Source organism: Malus sylvestris, chromosome 6 (assembly GCF_916048215.2).
Source record: "Malus sylvestris chromosome 6, drMalSylv7.2, whole genome shotgun sequence".
In the NCBI taxonomy this organism is placed as follows: domain Eukaryota; kingdom Viridiplantae; phylum Streptophyta; class Magnoliopsida; order Rosales; family Rosaceae; genus Malus; species Malus sylvestris.
In genome coordinates, this window is record NC_062265.1 from 17,732,208 (window position 1) to 17,752,436 (window position 20,229).

General features: G+C 38.4%; 1 protein-coding gene across 1 annotated transcript; it reads right to left on the reverse strand.

The window, feature by feature from the left end:
* Nucleotides 1-17,913: 17,913 nt before the first annotated feature.
* LOC126625337 (ethylene-responsive transcription factor ERF027-like) lies at nucleotides 17,914-19,421 on the reverse strand. Its single transcript, XM_050294431.1, has one exon. It carries the CDS (start codon nucleotides 19,154-19,156, stop codon nucleotides 18,305-18,307), a length of 852 nt encoding a protein of 283 aa, XP_050150388.1. The 5' UTR covers nucleotides 19,157-19,421; the 3' UTR covers nucleotides 17,914-18,304.
* Nucleotides 19,422-20,229: the final 808 nt, after the last annotated feature.

Below are 20,229 nucleotides of genomic sequence, written 5' to 3' on the forward strand. Positions count from 1 at the left end.
TAATGTAGTCTTTTTTTAATTAACTCTGCCTGTGTAAGTTTATCTTACATTACCGGTCCCAAGCCCAGATAAAGGAGGAGGGGGAGGGCGTCAGGTAGTCGACAGCCAGCACTCCTCGGTTACGTCGAATCCTTATGAAAATGAATCCAGAACGAAATCGCGCTAAAGCTAGGGCGTCACCCGTAAGTGGCGCGTTGTGTGGCCCGAGCACAGTGATAAGTGAGCAAGGGTCGCTGCATCTCCATCAGCACCCGGATGCAGTGTTAAATGAGCAAGGGGGCCATATAAACTTCTTTTCAAACGACTCCACTCAAAGTTGTTTGGGAGCATATGCTCCTATCAACTTTACACAAGATACACAAAAGAAGTACTTTGATCCTATTAGACGGGGGAGGTTGAATAAGATATGACAGAAGGGTAGAGTTCAAGAGAGTAGAATGCGTTTAGGAACATGGAATATAGGAACCTTAACGGGAAAATCTATGGAAGTAGTGGAAGTTATGGTGAGGAGAAGGATAAATATTATGTACCTACAAGAAACTAAGTGGGTTGGTCTTAAGGCAAATGATCTAGAAAACTCAGGGTTTAAACTTTGGTATTCGGGCACAAATAGAACGAGAAACGGTGTTGGCATCATCGTGGACAAGACCTTGACACAAGATGTTGTAGATGTCAAGAGGGTAAGAGATAGAATCATGGCAATCAAGATTGTAATAGGACAAGAACTCATCAATGTGATTAGTGCGTACGCACCTCAAGTAGGGTTGGATACGAGTTCGAAGGAGAAATTTTGGGAAGACCTTGGAGACTTGGTGCAAGGAATTGCTCAGACGGAGAAGTTATTTATAGGAGGAGATTTAAATGGACACATGGGCAGGGAGACAGGCAACTATGGAGGTTTTCATGGTGGCCATGGTTTTGGGGAGAGAAACGAGGATGGGGAAGCTATCTTGGATTTTGCAATGGCATATGATCTCTTCTTAGCCAACACCTTCTTTAAGAAGAGAGAAGAACATGTGATCATCTACAAGAGTGGGTCGTCAAAAACACAAATAGATTTTCTTCTAATGAGGAAAGGGGATCGTATAACTTGTAAGGATTGCAAAGTTATACCGGGAGAGAGCTTGGCTAATCAACATCGCTTGTTGGTGATGGATGTACATATCAAAAGAGTGAGAAAAAAGAACAAGACTTAAAAGTGCCCAAGGACTAGATGGTGGAATCTAAAAGGAGAAAAACAAGCCATTTTCAAAGAGAAAGTAATCACCCAGTGTGTGTGGGATAGAGAGGGGGAAGCTAGCAAAAGGTGGGATTTCATGGCTAGTTGTATCTGAAAAGTAGCAAAAGAGGTATTAGGAGAGTCCAAGGGCTTTGCTCTACACTAAAAGGAATCTTGGTGGTGGAATGAGGAGGTACATACAAAGGTGAAGGCTAAGAAGGAATGTTGTAAAGCCTTATACAAGGATAAGACCGATGAAAATGGTGAAAGGTATAGAAGAGCGAAGCAAGAGGCGAAGAAAGCTGTGAGAGAAGCTAAGTTAGCGGCTTATGACGATATGTATAAGCGACTAGATACCAAAAAAGGAGAGTTGGATATCTATAAACTAGCTAGAGCAAGGGAAAAGAAGATAAGGGACCTAAACCAAGTGAGGTGCATCAAGGATGAGGATGGAAAGGTTCTTGCTACAGAGAACGCAGTCAAAGACAGATGGAGAGGTTATTTTCATAATCTTTTCAATGAAGGACATGAAATGAGTACTTCTTTAGGGGAGTTAAGTAACTCAGAAGAGTGTAGAAACTACTCATTTTATCGTCGAATCAGGAAGGAAGAAGTGGTTGTAGCTTTGAAGAAGATGAAGCATAGAAAAGCAGTGGGCCCAGACGATATACCGATCGAAGTGTGGAAAGTCTTAGGAGAGACAGGTATAGCATGGCTCACTGACCTTTTCAATAAGATTTTGAAAATGAAGAATATGCCAAATGAGTGGCGAAAGAGCACTTTGGTGCCTATCTACAAGAATAAGGGCAACGTACAAAATTGCATTAACTATAGGGGTATTAAGCTAATGAGTCATACAATGAAGCTCTGGGAGAGAGTCATTGAGCATAGATTAAGGCAAGAGACATGGGTTTCGGACAACCAATTCGAGTTCATGCCAGAGCGCTCAACCATGGAAGCAATCTATCTCTTACGAAGATTGATGGAAAGATATAGAGATGGGAAAAAGGATTTACACATGGTCTTTATAGATTTGGAAAAAGCGTATGATAGGGTCCCAAGAGACATTCTTTGGAGGATTTTAGAGAAGAAATGAGTACGAGTAGCATATATCCAAGCTATAAAGGATATGTATGAAGGAGCAAAGACTGCCGTAAGAACTCATGAAGGACAAACCGAAAGCTTCCCCATAATTGTAGGATTACATCAAGGCTTATCCTTAAGTTCTTACCTTTTTGCATTGGTAATGGATGAGTTAACAGGACATATTCAAGATGATATTCTTTGGTGTATGTTTTTCGCAGATGATATAGTGTTGATAAATGAAACTCAGGAAGGGGTAAATGCGAAGCTTAACCTTTGGAGAGAAGTGTTGGAATCTAAAGGTCTTCGCCTAAGCCGATCAAAGACAGAATATATGGAGTGCAAGTTCAGTGCAAATGGAGGCCAAAATGAGTTAGGGGTAAGGATCGGAGATCAGGAAATACCAAAGAGCGACCGTTTTCACTACCTAGGATCTATCTTGCAAAAGAACGGAGAATTAGATGAAGATCTCAACCATAGAATACAAGCTGGATGGATGAAGTGGAAGAGTGCATCCGGCATGTTGTGTGCCGCCGTACGCCACTGAAGCTCAAGGGAAAATTTTATAGGACGACAATAAGGCCGGCGATGCTGTATGGCACAACATGTTGGGCGGTGAAGCATCAACACGTACACAAAATGGGTGTAGCGGAGATGAGGATGCTTCGTTGGATGTGTGGGCACATGAGAAAGGATAAGATTAGGAATGAGGATATCCGAGGTAAAGTAGGAGTAGCCGAAATGTAGGAAAGCTGAGAGAAAATCGGTTACGGTGGTTTGGACATGTGCAACGAAGGCCTACTGACGCTCCGGTTAGAAGATGCGACTATGGGACAGAGGTTAAGGGCCGAAGGGGTAGAGGAAGACCTAGGAAAACTTTGGAATAGACTCTAAGAAAAGAGTTAGAGTACTTGGATCTAACGGAGGACATGACACAATACCGAGCACAATGGTGTTCTAAGATTCATAAAGTCGACCCCACTCAGTGACTTGGATTTTTCAAGTCTCCAACCAAGAAGTTTTCCTCACTCGGGAAATTAAGGGAATACTACCTCAACCTACATGCTCCACTCACAAAGCTTCAACATACAAGATTCAACAAAAGAAAAATTCAAAGAACTTAGTGAAGAAGGCTTTGGTGTATTTAACATAATACGTTGAAATGAAGCAAAACTTATTTATTGATATCTCCGATAAGTTACAAATATGTACATATACATGAGTCAAAATAAACAAACAAAAGGGAGCCTTCACAAAGGTTGCTTAGGAGAAGTCTCAGCAGTCGGTAGAGCCCCAGAATGAGAAGGCACCAGAGGGGGATCATTTGGAGCCTCAGTACTGGACAGAACCCTAGAAGAAGGAGGCATTGGAGGTTGATCATTTGGAGCTTCATTACGCGGTACAGCCCTAGAAGACGAAGGTAATAAATGCCTTTGGAACAAACCCACAAACCTCTGATGATCAAGTAAAATCTGACCATCAGATTCCTTCATCTAGTCAAGCTTCCTCTTCATGTTTGTATACTATGTGCGAGCCGGTGCAACTGTTTATTCTCATGCTTGAGCCCTCTAATCTCCTGTTTGAGACTCATCACTTCAGCCGCCAATGATTCAACTTGGCGGGTTCAAGCAAATAGGCGTTGGGCCATATTAGACACAGAACCTGCACACTGAACACTGAGAGCCAGAGAATCCTTAACAGCCAACTCATCAGACCGTTTGGAAAGTAGTCTGTTATCTTTGGGAGTGAGAAGGTTCCTGTCCACCATCGCAGCGGTCATATCATTTTTCATCACGGAATCCCCAACGGTAAGAGGACCAGTAGGGGATAAGAAGGATGGGCGTCATATGTTGTCTAGAGAAGGTGTGGCTGCCTCTTCAACAAGGTTCAAGTCAAAACGACGGTCGGAGGGGCCAGACATTTTCAAAGGTGTTAAAGAGAGAAAAGGTTGGACAAATCAAGATCTTAGAAGTGCAAGAAGGGAGCTTCTACTGGTGGAGATTCAAGTGTGCTTTGGAACTTCAGAAATCGAAGAGGCGCCTGCTCAGAAATCGAAGAGGCGTTTGCTTTCTCAAAAGTTGGGCTGCTCAGAGACCACGAGGGCCAATCTCAGAAATCGAAGACGCGTTTACTTTTTCAAAAGCTGGGCTACTCAAAGACCACGAAGGCCGATCTCAGAAATCAAAAAGGTGCTTGCTTTCTCAAAAGCTGGGCTGCTCAGAGACCACGAAGGTTAACCTCAGATATCGAAGAGGCACATGCTTTTTCAGCCTTGTCAGCACCTGTCACATGCACACTCAGCTTTGCGAAAATTATGGGCATTCTGTCGAAGATTTCTGGTGAAGTAGAAAGCACGTGAATCTTACTGTTCAATCATCCACTTTCCACACGCAACATCAGCTCATGGGTACCACAGATAACTTTGCCAAAGATCTCTGACAAAGTTTAGACACGTGAAGCTTGCAGCTTCCACTACATCGCTATGACCAAGAAGGGTAAAAGAATTGCAAAGAAACAGCACTAACAAAGTTTAGACACATAAATTTTGAAGGTCTAGCTACAATATTATTACCCACAAGGGTAAAGGAACAGCACCACTGCTGGATAATTGGAAAGTCCCTGTGTGTCAACCTCTGTGCTCCGTGGCAAGGTAGACTAGCAAACATGCCCAACCTTTACTCACATTCGAGAAAACACTCCCAACAAGATTGCTTGCTCCAAAATCGAAGAGGCACCGTCCTCCGAATCTCGAGAGCCAGACTCCTAACATGATTACTTTCTCAAAAATTGAAGAGACACCGCTCTCTGAATCTCGAGAGCCAGACTCCCAGCAGGATTGCTTTCTCAAAACTCGAAGAGGCACCATTCTCCTCATCTCGAGAGCCAGATCCCCAACAGGATTGCTTGTTCAAAAACCGAAGAGGCACTGCTTTCTTAACTTCGAGAGCCAGATGTCCTTGGATAAAGCTTGTCTGTAATTTTCACACGCAACATCAGCTTTTCAGATACCACAGACCACTTTTTCAAAGTGCTCTGACAAAGTTAAAACACGTGAAGCTGGCAGCTTCCACTACTATACTATGACCAAGCAGGGTAAAGGAATAGCATTACTACTTGTTGTTAGGGAGACTCCTATATATGTCGACCTCCATCCTCAACGGACAGGCAGACTTGCAAAAATGCTCAACCCTTCCTCATATCTGAGAGGGCACTCCCAACAAAGCCTCTCGAAATACTCAACTTTTTTTCCCCCCCTTCGATAATACCTCTGCAAACAAGCTACACCAGAGCAAGAATATCTCATATCATCAAGGTTAAAAGAAAGAGTATCCCATATCATGCTTTTTCCTTGTCTTTTCCTTTGGCCTTGTTCTTACCTGCAAGACAAAGAGAAAGAGAGCAATTAGTCAGCATTTGGAATCAAGCTTCCAGTCAGGAACTGACTGCCTGGAACCTCTTACCTGATTACTTACCTAGCATTGCTCTCGAGTACTCATCTTCAACATCTTATGCTTCCAGAGAAGATACCACATCTGCCTGAGGAACAGATAGGGCAAGTGAGAAGGATACAAGGAAGCATGTGGAGACAAGCGTAATAGAACACGTGCCGATACATCCACTACTTTGTCAACAGCAAAAGTATCCCATATTAACAGGGTCGAACGTACTTTAGATTTGATGGACTTGTTTTGACCCTCAAATTCTTCAGTCGGCCTTATACTCTCGAGGAAACCAGAAAACCCTCCAGCCCAGTTTAAGAATAAGCTTGTGGAAAGTTACTTCTTCAAAAGTAAAAATATCTCATATCATCTTTTTTTTTTTCTCTTTATCCGTCATGCTGCCTACAAGATAGGGAGAATGAGAACAATTAGCCGGAACTCGAAATCAAACTTCTGATCTGGGACTGATTGCTTGGAGCTCTGATTGCTTACCTTGTCTGTCACCTCTTTCAGCAGATCCCCTAGCTCGGTGACTTAGGGGACTCCTACTACATGGTTTGTATCGCGTTTGACCAAGCCTGAAACTACAAGTAAGTTTCATGTGAAATTGATACATTACCTTGTGCATCTCCACCAGTTAAAGATACCACCCCTGGATGGAGGAAGAGTACTTCCAGAGAAGATGCCACATCTACCTATGAGACAGATAAGGAAAATGAAAATGATACCACACTTCGGTACTTAAAAGTTTCGTGATTACGAGATCATTCTCCCATAATATTTCCTAATGTCATTTGTACTAAATCATTCACTTGTACTCACTAAAGGAGAGCTTGAACCTATGTACTTGTGTAAACTTTTTACATTTAATGAGAACTCCTCTACTCCATGGACGTAGCGAATCTGGGTTAATCACGTACATCTTGTGTTTGCTTTCCTGTCTCTATCCATTTACATATTTATCCACACTAATGACCGGAGCAATCTAGTGAAGATCACAAACTTAATTTTTTCTGTTGTACCAAAGTCCTCACTGATTTTGTGCATTAACAATCCTTGAGTCCTTACCTTTTTGCATTGGTAATGGATGAGTTAACAAGACATATTCAATATGATATTCTTTGGTGTATGCTTTTCGCAAACGATATAGTGTTGATAGATGAAACTCAGGAAGGGGTAAATGTGAAGCTTAACCTCTGGAGAGAAGTGTTGGAATCTAAAGGTCTTCGCCTAAGCTGATCAAAGACAAAATATATGGAGTGCAAGTTCAGTGCAAATGGAGGCCAAAATGAGTAAGGGGTGAAGATTGGAGATCAGGAAATACCAAAGAGCGACCGTTTTCGCTACCTAGGATCTATCTTGCAAAAGAACGGAGAATTAGATGGAGATCTCAACCATAGAATACAAGCTGGATGGATGAAGTGGAAGAGTGTATCCAGCATGTTGTGTGACCGTCGTAGGCCACTGAAGCTCAAGGGAAAATTTTATAGGACGGCAATAAGGCCGACGATGCTGTATGGCACAGAATGTTGGGCGGTGAAGCATTAACACGTACACAAAATGGGTGTAGAGGAGATGAGGATGCTTCGTTGGATGTGTGGGCACACGAGAAAGGATAAGATTAGGAATGAGGATATCCGAAGTAAAGTAGGAGTAGCCGAAATTGAAGGAAAGATGAGAGAAAATCGGTTACGGTGGTTTGGACATGTGCAAAGAAGGCCTACTGACGCTCCGGTTCCAAGATATGACTATGGGACAGAGGTTCAAGGCCGAAGGGGTAGAGGAAGACCTAGGAAAACTTTGGAAGAGACCCTAAGAAAAGACTTAGAGTACTTGGATCTAACGGAGGACATGACACAAAACCGAGCGCAATGGCGTTCTAGGATTCATATAGCCGACCCCACTTAGTGGGAAAAGGCTTTGTTGTTGTTGTAGTCTTTTTAATTGAATCAACTCTTTTTATTGTCCTCTCTACTCTCGTTGTATGATTTAGTACTAACATTTTTTTAACAAGATTTAGTACTAACTATTTACTCTTACACTTGCAATAAGAATTGGAATCTCGTCATTTCCTAGTTAGTGTTGGAATATAAAGTCCACGAAGTGTGTGGCTTGATACACATGTCATTTGATAATCGAGTTAGTTAGGCTTGTTAGAATCTGTTAAGAGATAAAATTGTAATAAGATAAGGTTGTTGTAATAGGACACGATTGATGATATGAGTTGTACAATACCACCTTTATATAGGTGAATCCTTGTAGTTTCTTACTAATGAAGAATATAGTTTCAAGGACATTACTTTCCCTCTAAGTCTCTCTTTCTTCTTCTTCCTTCTTCATTTTCTATATATCTCCATTCTGGTTTATATTGGTTAACATGGTATCATCGCCTTGAAAGCTATCTTCTAGCTTCCTCGATCCTCTCTCTACTTCCTCTACATTCCCTGCTATTTAGATCTTCTTCTTTCTTGAAAGTAGAGCTAGATTCATTGCCCAATTATCTCTTCTTTACTTGATGATTTCTTGCACGGTAGGTGTTTGCTTCTTTGTCTCAATCACATTTATCCAGATGGTTACTGCAAATCTACAGATGAAGTAATCATCGGTCACTAGTTTGATCACATGAATGCCTACTTCGGTCACGGTAAACTTGGATGATTCTAACTATCTCTAATGGCAATTTTAGATGCAACTGATGCTGGAAGGCTATGGCATCATGAGGTTTGTTGTGGAACGAATCCATGTCCCTCACAGTTTGCTTCTTTGGGATCCACTAATATCATAATCACTTTTGATTCCTTATATACAAGGACTGAAATGGATGAATACAAAGTATGGAAGATGCATGACAGGGCTCTTATGCAACTCTTCACTGCCACTCTCTCCTCTTGTGCAATTGCTTATGCTATTGGTAGCACCAGTTCCAGAGATCTGTGGACTTGTCTTTAAGAACAGTTTTCCACTATTAGTCGCATATCTATCTTTCAAATGAATTCAGATAAAAGTTGATCTTCAAAATATCAAGAAGGGTACATATTATGTGTCTGTGTATCTATAAAGGATCAAAGAAGCAAGAGACTATCTTACCACTGCTAAAGTGATATTTGTTGATGAAGATATTGTAATTTTGGCTTCGAATGGTATCTATACAGAATACAATACCTTTTTACATGCGATTCCTAGTTACTTGCAGAAGAAGCAACTGCAAATGGGTTTTCTCAGTCATTTGGGTTTCAGAATCAAGGCAATTCCCTTAATACTGGCAACAATGTGTTTCTCATGACAACAAGGGATTTCATGGTAATAATGGGTTTTCTTTTTCTTTTGGAAACAATGAACAATCATTCTTCTTTACTGGAAACAAATCAAAAATCAAAGGCAAAGGCAAGTCCAATAATAATTAGCATCAAAAGTATTGTAATTCTAAACCTGTTGTGCATGACAGTGCTCATAGTCTTTTAGGCAGTCCATCATAATATAATAATGGTGTGTCATCCTCCACTATTATCTGGCAATTATGCTCCAAACTAGGTCATTCTGTTACTACTTGTGCACATAAAAACACTAAACTTGTAAGCCTTGCCAAATTTGTGATAAAACTAATCACACTGCCAAGACTTGGTTCTTTAGAAATAAGGCTCCTAATTCAGCACCACAATTGGCTGCCATGAATACTACTTATTCTACAATCATGTCATCCATTTTAATGAATCCTATGATGAACTCTCATATGCCTAATACATTGTCCAATGTGATCTCTCTTACCATGAATACTTCAATGTCTGAGCCTACATCTTCACAATATTCTCCTCAAGTGTGGTTAACTTATTGTTGGGCTACCAATCATATGACCACATATATGAGAAATTTGTCCTTGGCTACTCTGTATCCAATGAATGATATTTTACAGACCCCAAATGATGAAGGTTTACAAGTGTCTCATATAGGCAATTATGTTTTAAGAACTTCAATTCATCCTTTCAAATTGAATTTAGTTCTTTATGTACCAAGATTATCTCATAATCTTTTATCAATGCATAGATTGTGTTTGGACATCAATTGTTGGTTAATTTTTTATGCTTTCTCATTTTAGATTCAAGACAGTGCCATAGGGAGAATTATGTTCTAGAGAGTATGCAATAATGGACTCTACCCAATGCCCTCTCTTATCATTAACATCTTCTTCACAACCTTAAGTCATAGGTTGTATTGGTCATAGTATCAACACCAACTTGTGGCATAGCAGACTAGGTCACCCTTCAAACTCTACTATTTCAAGTATGCTTAAAAAATTTAAGATTGCTGTTATAAATGATACTAACCTTAGACTGTGTCAAAGTTGCTTAGAGGGCAAGTCTGTTGTTCCTTTACAAGTTGTTCATATTGATTTGTGGGATCCTGCACCATGTCAGTTTATAGATGGATACAAGTATAATGTTGTATTCTTAGATGAATGTACTTGATTTTGTTGGATAATTACATTAATAAATAAATCAGATCTTTCTTATTGTCTCTTTTTATCACTTTGGTTGTACTAAGTTTATTACTAAGATCAAAACTTTGCAAAGTTAAAAAGGTACATAGGCAAGAATTTACAAAATTTTCTCACAGAAAAAGGCACTTGCCATAACAAAAAACCATGCCCATATACACCTGAACGTAATGGGTTGGTTGAAAGAAAGCATAGGCACATAGTTAAGACTGCAATACCTTGTTACAAATAGTGCCTTTGCCTCTTATATTCTGGACCTATGTTTGCCAAACAACTATATACTTAATAAATTGAATACCAGATATTAAGCGCCTTAGAGTTTTTGGTTGCTCTTGTTATCCAGTTCTCTGACCTTACAACAGTTCCAAACTTCAACCTAAGCTTTCTAGATGCTTGTTTTTAGGATATGCCTCAAGTTATAAAAGGTATATTTGCTATGAGAGGAGAAATAAAATGATGTATAATTCTAAACATGTCATATTTGATGAGCTTGAATTTCCTTTATCCTAAGTTAGCTGTTCATACTTCACCTAAGGTCATCATAAGGAAACTGCATCAGGCATTGTTCCAATACCAATTTCCAATCTACAAAATGTTCTTGTTTCTCCAATACAAAGTCAATTACTTGATTCTGGTTCTTGTTCCCATCCAATCCCTCAAACTCCATTACCACAGTCACCACTAGATTCTGTGTTTTCCTCACATTCGTTTACTTCAACCAATACACCTATTCCTTTACCTTGCAATCCAACAAAGCCCATTATTTCTACTGCAACTCCCACTTCTCCTCTTATGGTCTTGAATTTAGTCCTAAATTTCTACAAATGATTTCTTTATATTCCACTAATGAACATTCATCCAATGCAGACAAGATCTAAAAGTCGAATTATAAAAAAGAAAGCACTTTATGTCTCAGTTTGTGACTCAAGAAGGGTTGATTTAACAAAGACAGAACTTGCTACATATAAGTCTGCATTAAAAGTTTCAGTTTTGCATACTGCCATGAGGTGATTGCAACATTACATTCTCAAGGTACTTGGAGTCTAGTTGATCTTCCTCCACATAAGAACCTCATAGGCTGGAAGTGGGTATTTAAGGTAAAAAAAAAGAACTCATATATGACAATAGCAAGATACAAGGCTAGATTGGATGCAAAAGAGTTCAATAAAGAGAAAGGCTTAGGCTATGGAGAGATACTCAATCCAGTTGTGAAGCCAACAACAATAAGGATTGTATTGACATTGACAACTCATTATGATTGGCCATTACATCAATTGGATGTTAAAAATGACTCTTACATTGCATTTTGCAAGAGGACATCTATATGGCTCAACCTCCTGGTTTTGAGGATTCCAAACATCCCCTTATGGTGTGTAAACTACATAAATCTTTATATGGGCTTAACCAAGCTCCTAGATCTTGGAATGATAAGTGTACAAGTTTTCTACCTAAAATCATATGATGATTCCTCTTTAATTGTCAAGACTGTTGGAACATCCATTATTGTGTTGTTGTTTTCTACCTAAAATCATACCTAAAATCACTGGCAATGCTACATATTCAATCCAACAAGTCATTGTAAATTTGACAAAGGAGTTTTGATATCAAGGACCTTGGTTATCTTCATTACTTCTTAAGAGTTCAGATTACAAGAACCTTTGAAGGATTATTTCTATCTGAAGAGAAAAATATCAAAGACTTGTTGTTGAAAACTGAGATGATGGACTCAAAACAGTGTGTTACTCTTTGCTTACCTTGCATTAGGTTGCTTAAAGATGATGGTAAGCATTTCAACAATCCAGGATTATATAGAAGTATGGTAGAAGCTCTACAATATTTGGTATTCACAAGGACTGACATTGCCTCTTTAGTACATCAAGTTTACCAATTCATGCAAGCACCTATGGCTTTTCACTTTCTTGCTATGAAGAGGATACTAAGGTACTTAAAAAGGGACAATTACTTTCGGCATCAAGTATACTAAAAGTGATGTAGCAAACAGTGTCTCGATCCTCAACTGAAGCTGAGTATAGAGCACTATCTAATACTGCTTCTGAAATACATTCAATTCAACAACTCTTTCAGGTTCTTCATATGCAAATTCCACATTCTTTAGTGTTGTTCTATAACAACCTTCCTGTCATTGCTCTGTCATTCAACCTAGTGCAACACTAAAGAACTAAGCACATTGAGGTGGATGTCCACTTTGTAAGGGAACGAGTTGCTAGTACAAATTATTTCATCTTTTGAGCAGTATGCGGATATTCTCACAAAAGGACTCAACTCTCCACCCTTTCGCAATCTCATGCTTGGACCTTCCAATCAAGAGTTTGAGGCGCATGTTAGGATATAGAGTATATGAAGGGTGTGGATTGATACACATGTCAGTTGATAAGCAAGTGAGTTAGTTAAGATTCTTAGAATTTGTTAAGAGATAATATTGTTGTAATAAGATAAGGTTGGTGTAATAGGATAAGATTTATGAGATGAGTTGCACAATATCACAATTATATAGGTGAATCCTTGTAGTATCTTATTATCGAAGAAAAATAGTTTTAGACACATTACTTTCATTCTAAGTCTATCTGTCTTCTTCTTCGTTCTTCCTTTTCTGCATATCTCCATTCTGGTTTGTATTGGTTTATAGTTAGGACTTAGATTACCCATTATTTCAAAGAGAATTGGCATCACAAGTAAGAGTCGACATTTTTATCTAAATTTTAATGTTTATGAGCTTAAAGCAGCGTACAAATTTTTGATGTACCCAAAACACAATTACAGGACATTGCTATTCTACTCAAACTATATTTTGATGATCAAATCTTTGGTATATTTTATTTACTTAGATCCTTAGCAATCCTAGGGTTCCGGTAGCCTATAAATTCATCCATTTCGTGCTATTAGGGTTTTATCTTTCATATTTTTCAATAAACAACTTTGAGAATTCTTTAGAACCCAAAGAAAGAAAAACATGTTGTAACAGTAGTTGTCTGCTTCACGGTTTGTATGGAAAGCTCCGCTGACGACGATGTATCACCTACTGATATTTGTGACGAAGAAGAAAAGTGTTTGGGAGGCGATGTCGGCCATACTTGTCTCCCACAGTCAAAGAACGTAAAACTTTTCTACAACTTAATTATATATACTGCTTCTTTCTTGCATCTGAGAACAAGCCCACAAACATACTTTTTGCCTTTTTTTGTTTTTGTGAATGAAGGAAAGGTAGCTACAAGACTACTATAACTACACCGTTTCCACACTGAATTTTGTCCCCCACACCCCATCCCTCCCCAGTCCCCACCGCCACCCAAACCCTACCCCTTCAGATCATATGCATGCATGGCCGACTTGTCCTACCACGCTTTATTATTACTTCTATTTATAATCCACATGATTCATGCATGACGCACCTGTATAGCCAATAGGATTAGGCAATCTTGAACATGCCTATAAGCTGAAAAAGTAAAACATGCAAATATTTATATAATTTAATTTGTATCAATGGCATTAGAGTAATTCTAATCCACATCATGCGTACGGATACGTTTATTTTTTTTTTATATTCTAATATGTTCATTCTAGTATGTTCAGTTGTTGGTCAAACTAATACTTCGGGGATGCATGCACGGATGAAGAGAGATGATCTAATTAATATCAAAATATATTTTTCGTCAAATCTAATTTCTATTTTGGGTTGAAAATTTGCTCCACAGCCAATACGATAACATCTAAAAGCACTCGGTGACCTCATGGTGAACCAATCTAGGCCACTTCTTAAGGAAAAACTTTTGAAATCAAAAGAGGCTTTCAACTCATTCTTTGGCATTCTCTAGGAGACATTGATGGAAGTCATTTGATGATTGTTGCGTTTAACAGTTAATTTCGAGCTTTATCATACTTAATTACAATAAATAAAAGTTAACTTTAGTTTTACTTTGTTAAAATGATTGAAGATGGATAAGAGTTCAAATCTTATTTACGAAAATTGCTGTTATTGTAAAATAAAATAAATAAGTTGAAGCTTAAACTTTTCTTTCTTTGAATACATACTCTACTATCTACACTAAGAATAAAATAAATAAGTTGAAGGCTTAAACTTTTCTTATAATGAACTTGCCAGAATAATTTGTTGTTTTTGGTAAGAATCGAACCTAAAACCTCTCATTTATAAGTTAAAGATTGAAATCATAATCTCAAATAATATACATCTCTCTCATGTAAGTAGTAGATTGTTTCTAGTGTTAGGGCATTTCTCTTCTACTCATCGAATCTTAACGTCAAATTTCACTCTCCTTAATATAATTTAGAATAGTGATACTGCTTTTAATTAGGAAAACAACATACATCTCCTCCCACTCTATTTGAGTCTGATGATCCTCTTTTCTTTTATGCCTAAAGAGGTCTTAACTTCTTTTTTCCTACTTCTTATTAATTATTAATAAAAATTATAACACTATATACTATATATACAAATATATTTCTTCCATATGAAAATAAGAGTTTTAACGAAACACTCCTGGTACTGTTTACTTTTAACGAAAATAACATTTTTACTCCAAAAAGTTACTCTTGATACTATTCACTTACAACATATTTTTATCATTTTAATTAAAACTTAAAATTTTCAAATGATTTTTATTAGTTATTCTAATAAAAATAGATTGCTTGCTAATTCGTATGTCATAAATATGATGGCGAACCAAAGTGACCCCATTTTTACAAGGGGTCAGACTTGTTAGCATTGCTACAAATCGCTTTTGTGCTTATTTAAGTCATTTTTGTGGGGCACGTAGAGAAAGGGTTTACTCCACCAGGTCCTGATTTGACCATTGGCCACAAACGTTTGTCTCCTTAAAGAGGGATTTGGATCCTCTCCTGAGCGGGAGACGGATCCTCTTGACCCAAACAAATAGGCAGTCGGATTTTGATCAAACTGCTATAAATAAGAAGTTTTTTTTTAATTATAATAATTGTAGTTGTTCGATCATAATCCAACGATCCGTGTATTTGAGTTAGGAGGCTTCGTCTCCTTTGCTCAGGAGAGGATCCAAATCCGTTAAAGAGATAAAATCGTCCTGGAGGTCCTTATGGCTGTAATTGCAGAATTGGAACTCAAATCTTTCAATGCTTGACACGTCAATTAATAGTAAAACGATTTAAACCATGCACTGCACAGGCATGGTTTCAGTCTGATGATCATGATATAACATTGATATTACCCAAAACCTTAATCATACCAAGCCGGGTAGGGCAAGCATTATGTGTGAGGATGCCAAGGAATGTCCCGCGTTGAAAGTTTATTAATTTTGCATGGAGCATATTTCCGATTGTTTTATAATGAAATTTTAAATGTTTTTATGATATTAGAGCAAATTGGTTCATACATGAAATATACTACATGTTCTTCACATCATTTAATTATACATGTAAATTCATCACATGTGAGTGTAAAAATATAAAAAACTAAACTTTACATGTGTTTATAAAAAGTTCGCTACTTTCAATATTGGCAATTAATGGTATAATAAAATCTTCAGTTCTTTAGTTATCAACATATGGACAACAATTATGTTAATGTTTTTCTTTATTAGTGTGTTTTTGTTTTTTCTAATCACCGTTTACTCAAACGCTAATCAAATACTTTGATTATATGATTAAGTCTAAGGGTAGTTCTATTGATTTGAATTCCTCCCAATCTAGTTTTACTTGTCTTACTCATTAATTTGAATGGTTTGAAGAATAATGATTGGTTGGAATTACTCACTAACTCAGGTAAGAATGATTTCAAAAGTATTGGAGAAATTTTGACATGATGTTGACCGATTTGGTAAGACGACCGAACTACATTTACTTTTTAAGAATCGAAGTCCTAACCATATACATATATACAAGTTAATATTATTTTATATATGTATAGACACACTTTTGAAGGTATACTGGAAGCATCAACTGTTTTTTTTTCTTTTCAGTTTTTAGTTTCTATCAATATTCAGCGAAGATATGGTAAAGCCTAAAGTCATTGGTTTGGAATGCATGCAAGTCCCCGGCGTTCCTTGAGTCTTTGCTACAAGATAAGTGAATCATCGTTTTTCTGGTGTGTCTAGAAAGTTTTATCTGGGAGCTAATTCGGAACTTTGCAGAGTTATATCAGTAACCATTTTAAAATCTTGGATTCTCAGGTGTGTTGACTCTTAACGAGCTCTTGGGAGAATCATCGTTTTTTGGTGATTATATTTGTTTCTTAGTGCATTCCAAAGAGCCAGTGGATCTTCAACCGCTAGATACTCGCTCTTTAATCATTTATCGAGGTGGCGACAAATAAAGATCATGGCTTTCGCCCAATCTTGAGAGGATGCACTGGTTCCCTCCTTAATGGTTCTCCAAGATTTCCTACCTCCAGATGGATCTTGGCATCCACTACCTATGTAACGTAGTTTTTCCCAATAATATCAATGGCAACAAAATCAAGCTTTGCCAAGTTTGCCATTTTTCTGAAAGAAAATGAGATGTGTAAGAACTTGCAATAATATGGATTTTGGATGAATGTAGTATTAGAACTTCTGGTTCTTACAAAATTTTCATTTTGAACTTCAAGCCAAAATAATAAGCACCCGAAACTTCAAACTTGAGATTTACATAATTTAGACATTAATGAGGAAGGTGATTGTACCACACCACTCTCATTGAAATAATATAGTGTAGGCTTGGTGATTATACAACACTACTCAAGCAGCAGGAAAATTAAATATGCAGTACAGGATGGGCAATTAAACTGCACCATCTAAAATTGCAATAAAATTAAATATGCAATTCAAGATCGGCGATTGTACCGCATCATCTAAATTTGAAATAAAATTAATATAAAATAAACATTGTGTTAGTAATAAGAAGTTACACCAAACAAGAAACAAAAAATATAAGTAATCTCAAATTGAGGACTAGGAGAAGGCATGGTGCTAGCACCTCATGGCGAGGAACACCAAGCAAGTGAGGCAAAGGAAGAAGAGGAACAGTAAGATCCTTGGAGGAAGCATTTTTCGGCGAAGGAAATGAAAACTGGTTAGGGTTAGAGAGTCGTACTGATAACGTGTTATAAATAGGCAAAAGTGAGAGAGATAATCTTTGCTAGAGATAGAAGCAGAAAGGGTGCAATGTATCACACAAAGGATGCAAATAAAGAGAGATGTGGATATTGGTATTATTGCTTTTCATTCTTAATCTGGTGTGTTGCAATGAAGTTATAGACATGCCTCTATTTATAGGAGTTTGATCGACAACTTCTTACCTACAAGAAGAAAATATTTCACTTCTCTATGACATTTTCATCCAATGCATTTAATGGCTTTCACCAAAGTCTACTTCAGTTAACTTTCTTACACAAACGCATGTGTGGCATTCACACCACATTTCACAACATTTGATAGGTTTTAATGAAATTTTCCCCTTTTTTTTTTTTTTTTTTTTGCATAATTAAGCAGACAGAAACTACAAAGATAAGCCTTTAGAGTAATCAGTGCCTCAAAACTTTAGAAGAAAGAGTCAGAATGCAAACACACCGACTAGAAAAGGATTGACCCACAGGGACAAGGACATCCACTACAAATAGGAAGAAGAAGATGAAGCATATATATGCAGTAGTTTTTGTTACCCATGCATATGAAAATCCTAGGAAACAGATAGGCGGAAAAAAAACTCAGATATAATTAAGCAATAATTCAGAAGGAAACCTCACAATCTTAATATATAAAAGAAAATAAAAGAACGAAGAGAAAAAGGTCAAACTCCTCGCGCAACAGTTGTACATGCACTCATAAATTCATAAATCATAATTAAGCAAAAGCACCCCAAACTCATGAACTCACTTCACTGCCTGCCTCTTCAAAATTTGACCTCTGCCTGGTTAATAAGTATCAAACTCATAACCATGCCGTCGATCGTGTTGCTATTTACAGCCTCCGAGGTACGTATGTACTCCACATATATAATTCTCTCTTTTTCTGTTTCCCTTCTTCATGTTATAATTATCTTTATTTTGAGCGTGCAATTAATTCAGGGTTGTGAGCTGCATAATCAGTAATAGCTCCACAGACGGCCTTCTCCTCTGTCTGAATTTCCGGGCGAGTCATCATAATCAGACGGCGGAGAGTCGTTCATTCTCGGTGGAGACATCAGCATTCCCTCTGCCATGTCCGCCAGCAAAGTCGGCATCTGGAAAAGCTCTTCCTCGTCAATAAAGTCTCTAACAGACGACGCCAAACTTGTACTACTCATCATATCATCACCCTCGTGCTTCTGCATTTGTCCCATTTTTGGACTCTCCATCGTGTCACTATTCTTTCGTAGCGCTGCGGCTGCAGTAGCTGCGGCAGTACGAATATCAATTGCTGATGTGGACAGTGGCACTGGATACAATCCAATGAAACTTGGAAAGTTGAGAGCAATATTGGTACCCTTGAGTGCAAGTGCGGCCACATCATAGGCGGCTGCAGCCATCTCCGGAGTTGGGAAAGTGCCAAGCCAAATACGCTTGGTCTTCCGTGGCTCTCGGATTTCCGACACCCATTTTCCACCCCGACACCGGATGCCGTGGTACCTGGGGTGCTTCCCGGAAGAGCTCGAGGCCATGGTGGTGGGCTTTGGTAGTTTTTGAATATGTAGTGGTGCCCTAGCGGAGGGGGAGGGTATTTCAGTAGGTTCGTGCGTGTGGTGGTGGGGAGGGAGAAGAGAATGTGGGATGACTTGGTGTGGAGGGTGCGGTGGAGGAGCCTGAGGAAGGGTTTGGTTTGTTGGGTGGAGTAATGTAGGGGGAGAAGGGTGAAAGTCAAGGGGGGATACTACTAGAGGTGGATAAGTGGGTGTAGATTGGTCTAATGTTTGATTCACTTTGTTGGAAGTGTTTGGATTTGGATTTAGGTCAGCCATGATATGTATAATCTCTCTATTTATATATAGTTACAGATTTATGCAGCAAGCCAGGTGGGGATTTATGTAAATTTTGGAAGTGGGTTATATAGAAGGAAGGTAAGATATTAATTATGTTTGTGAGAGAGAGAGTTCGAGAAGGTCATGAGCGAGAGATTTGAATGCAGGATATTTATTGTGATTAGCAAGGTTATAGCGTGGGGATTTCGTGGGAGGGACTCACTCAAAAAGTCATGGCAATGCAGCCAGCGGGCAGTTTGGTCTTGTACAGGCTTTAGGGTTTTTATTTGAAACTTTACGAGTACATACCATGAAAGATTAATGATTTTAATTTGAAAAATTTTATGTAGACAAATTGCTGTGTGCTTTTGGTGAGCACACGCATTCGGCACAGGCTAGGAACTAGCTGTTCTCTATTCTTACCCTCTCTTAGTCTCCCACTTCAACAATAATCCAGACGTTAACAACCACGTCATATGTGTAAAGCACAGGTGACGATAATGCCCACAGGTGACGATAATGCCCTTATAAATTCGCAAGACCCACATCCGTTCCACGCAAAGTTCAACCTTCAAGAAAGCCTGAGTTGCTGACTAAGGCTTCTCCAAGCTCTCTTGCCCGTGGCAAGGAGAAAAGTCAAGGTATTCAAGATAGGATTAATAACTAGATCCTTATCTTTATACTTTCCTTATAGAAGATCAAGTCAATCAAGTAAGGAATCACAATCAAATCCAATCAAGGATTTCATGAGATAATTATTTATTTAATAATATCTTAAGAATAATTCTTTTCTCCATCCAACAGATGACACACCTTGACCAACTGGATATGGGCACATGGCGTGGAAAACCCTACACATGTAGCCGTCCTAGCTCTATAAATACCCGATTCTCCATCAAATTATATATGGTAAGCTTTTGCTACGCAATTAAGCTCTCAACTCTCTCTTTTAGGACAAGCTGACTTAGGAATTGGAGATTCATTAACCAAATGCCCGCACTCCATAGGCGCGTGGCTTTAGTCATTGATCGAAGGTGTTTAATTGTTTTGTATACACAAATTCATCAAGACTG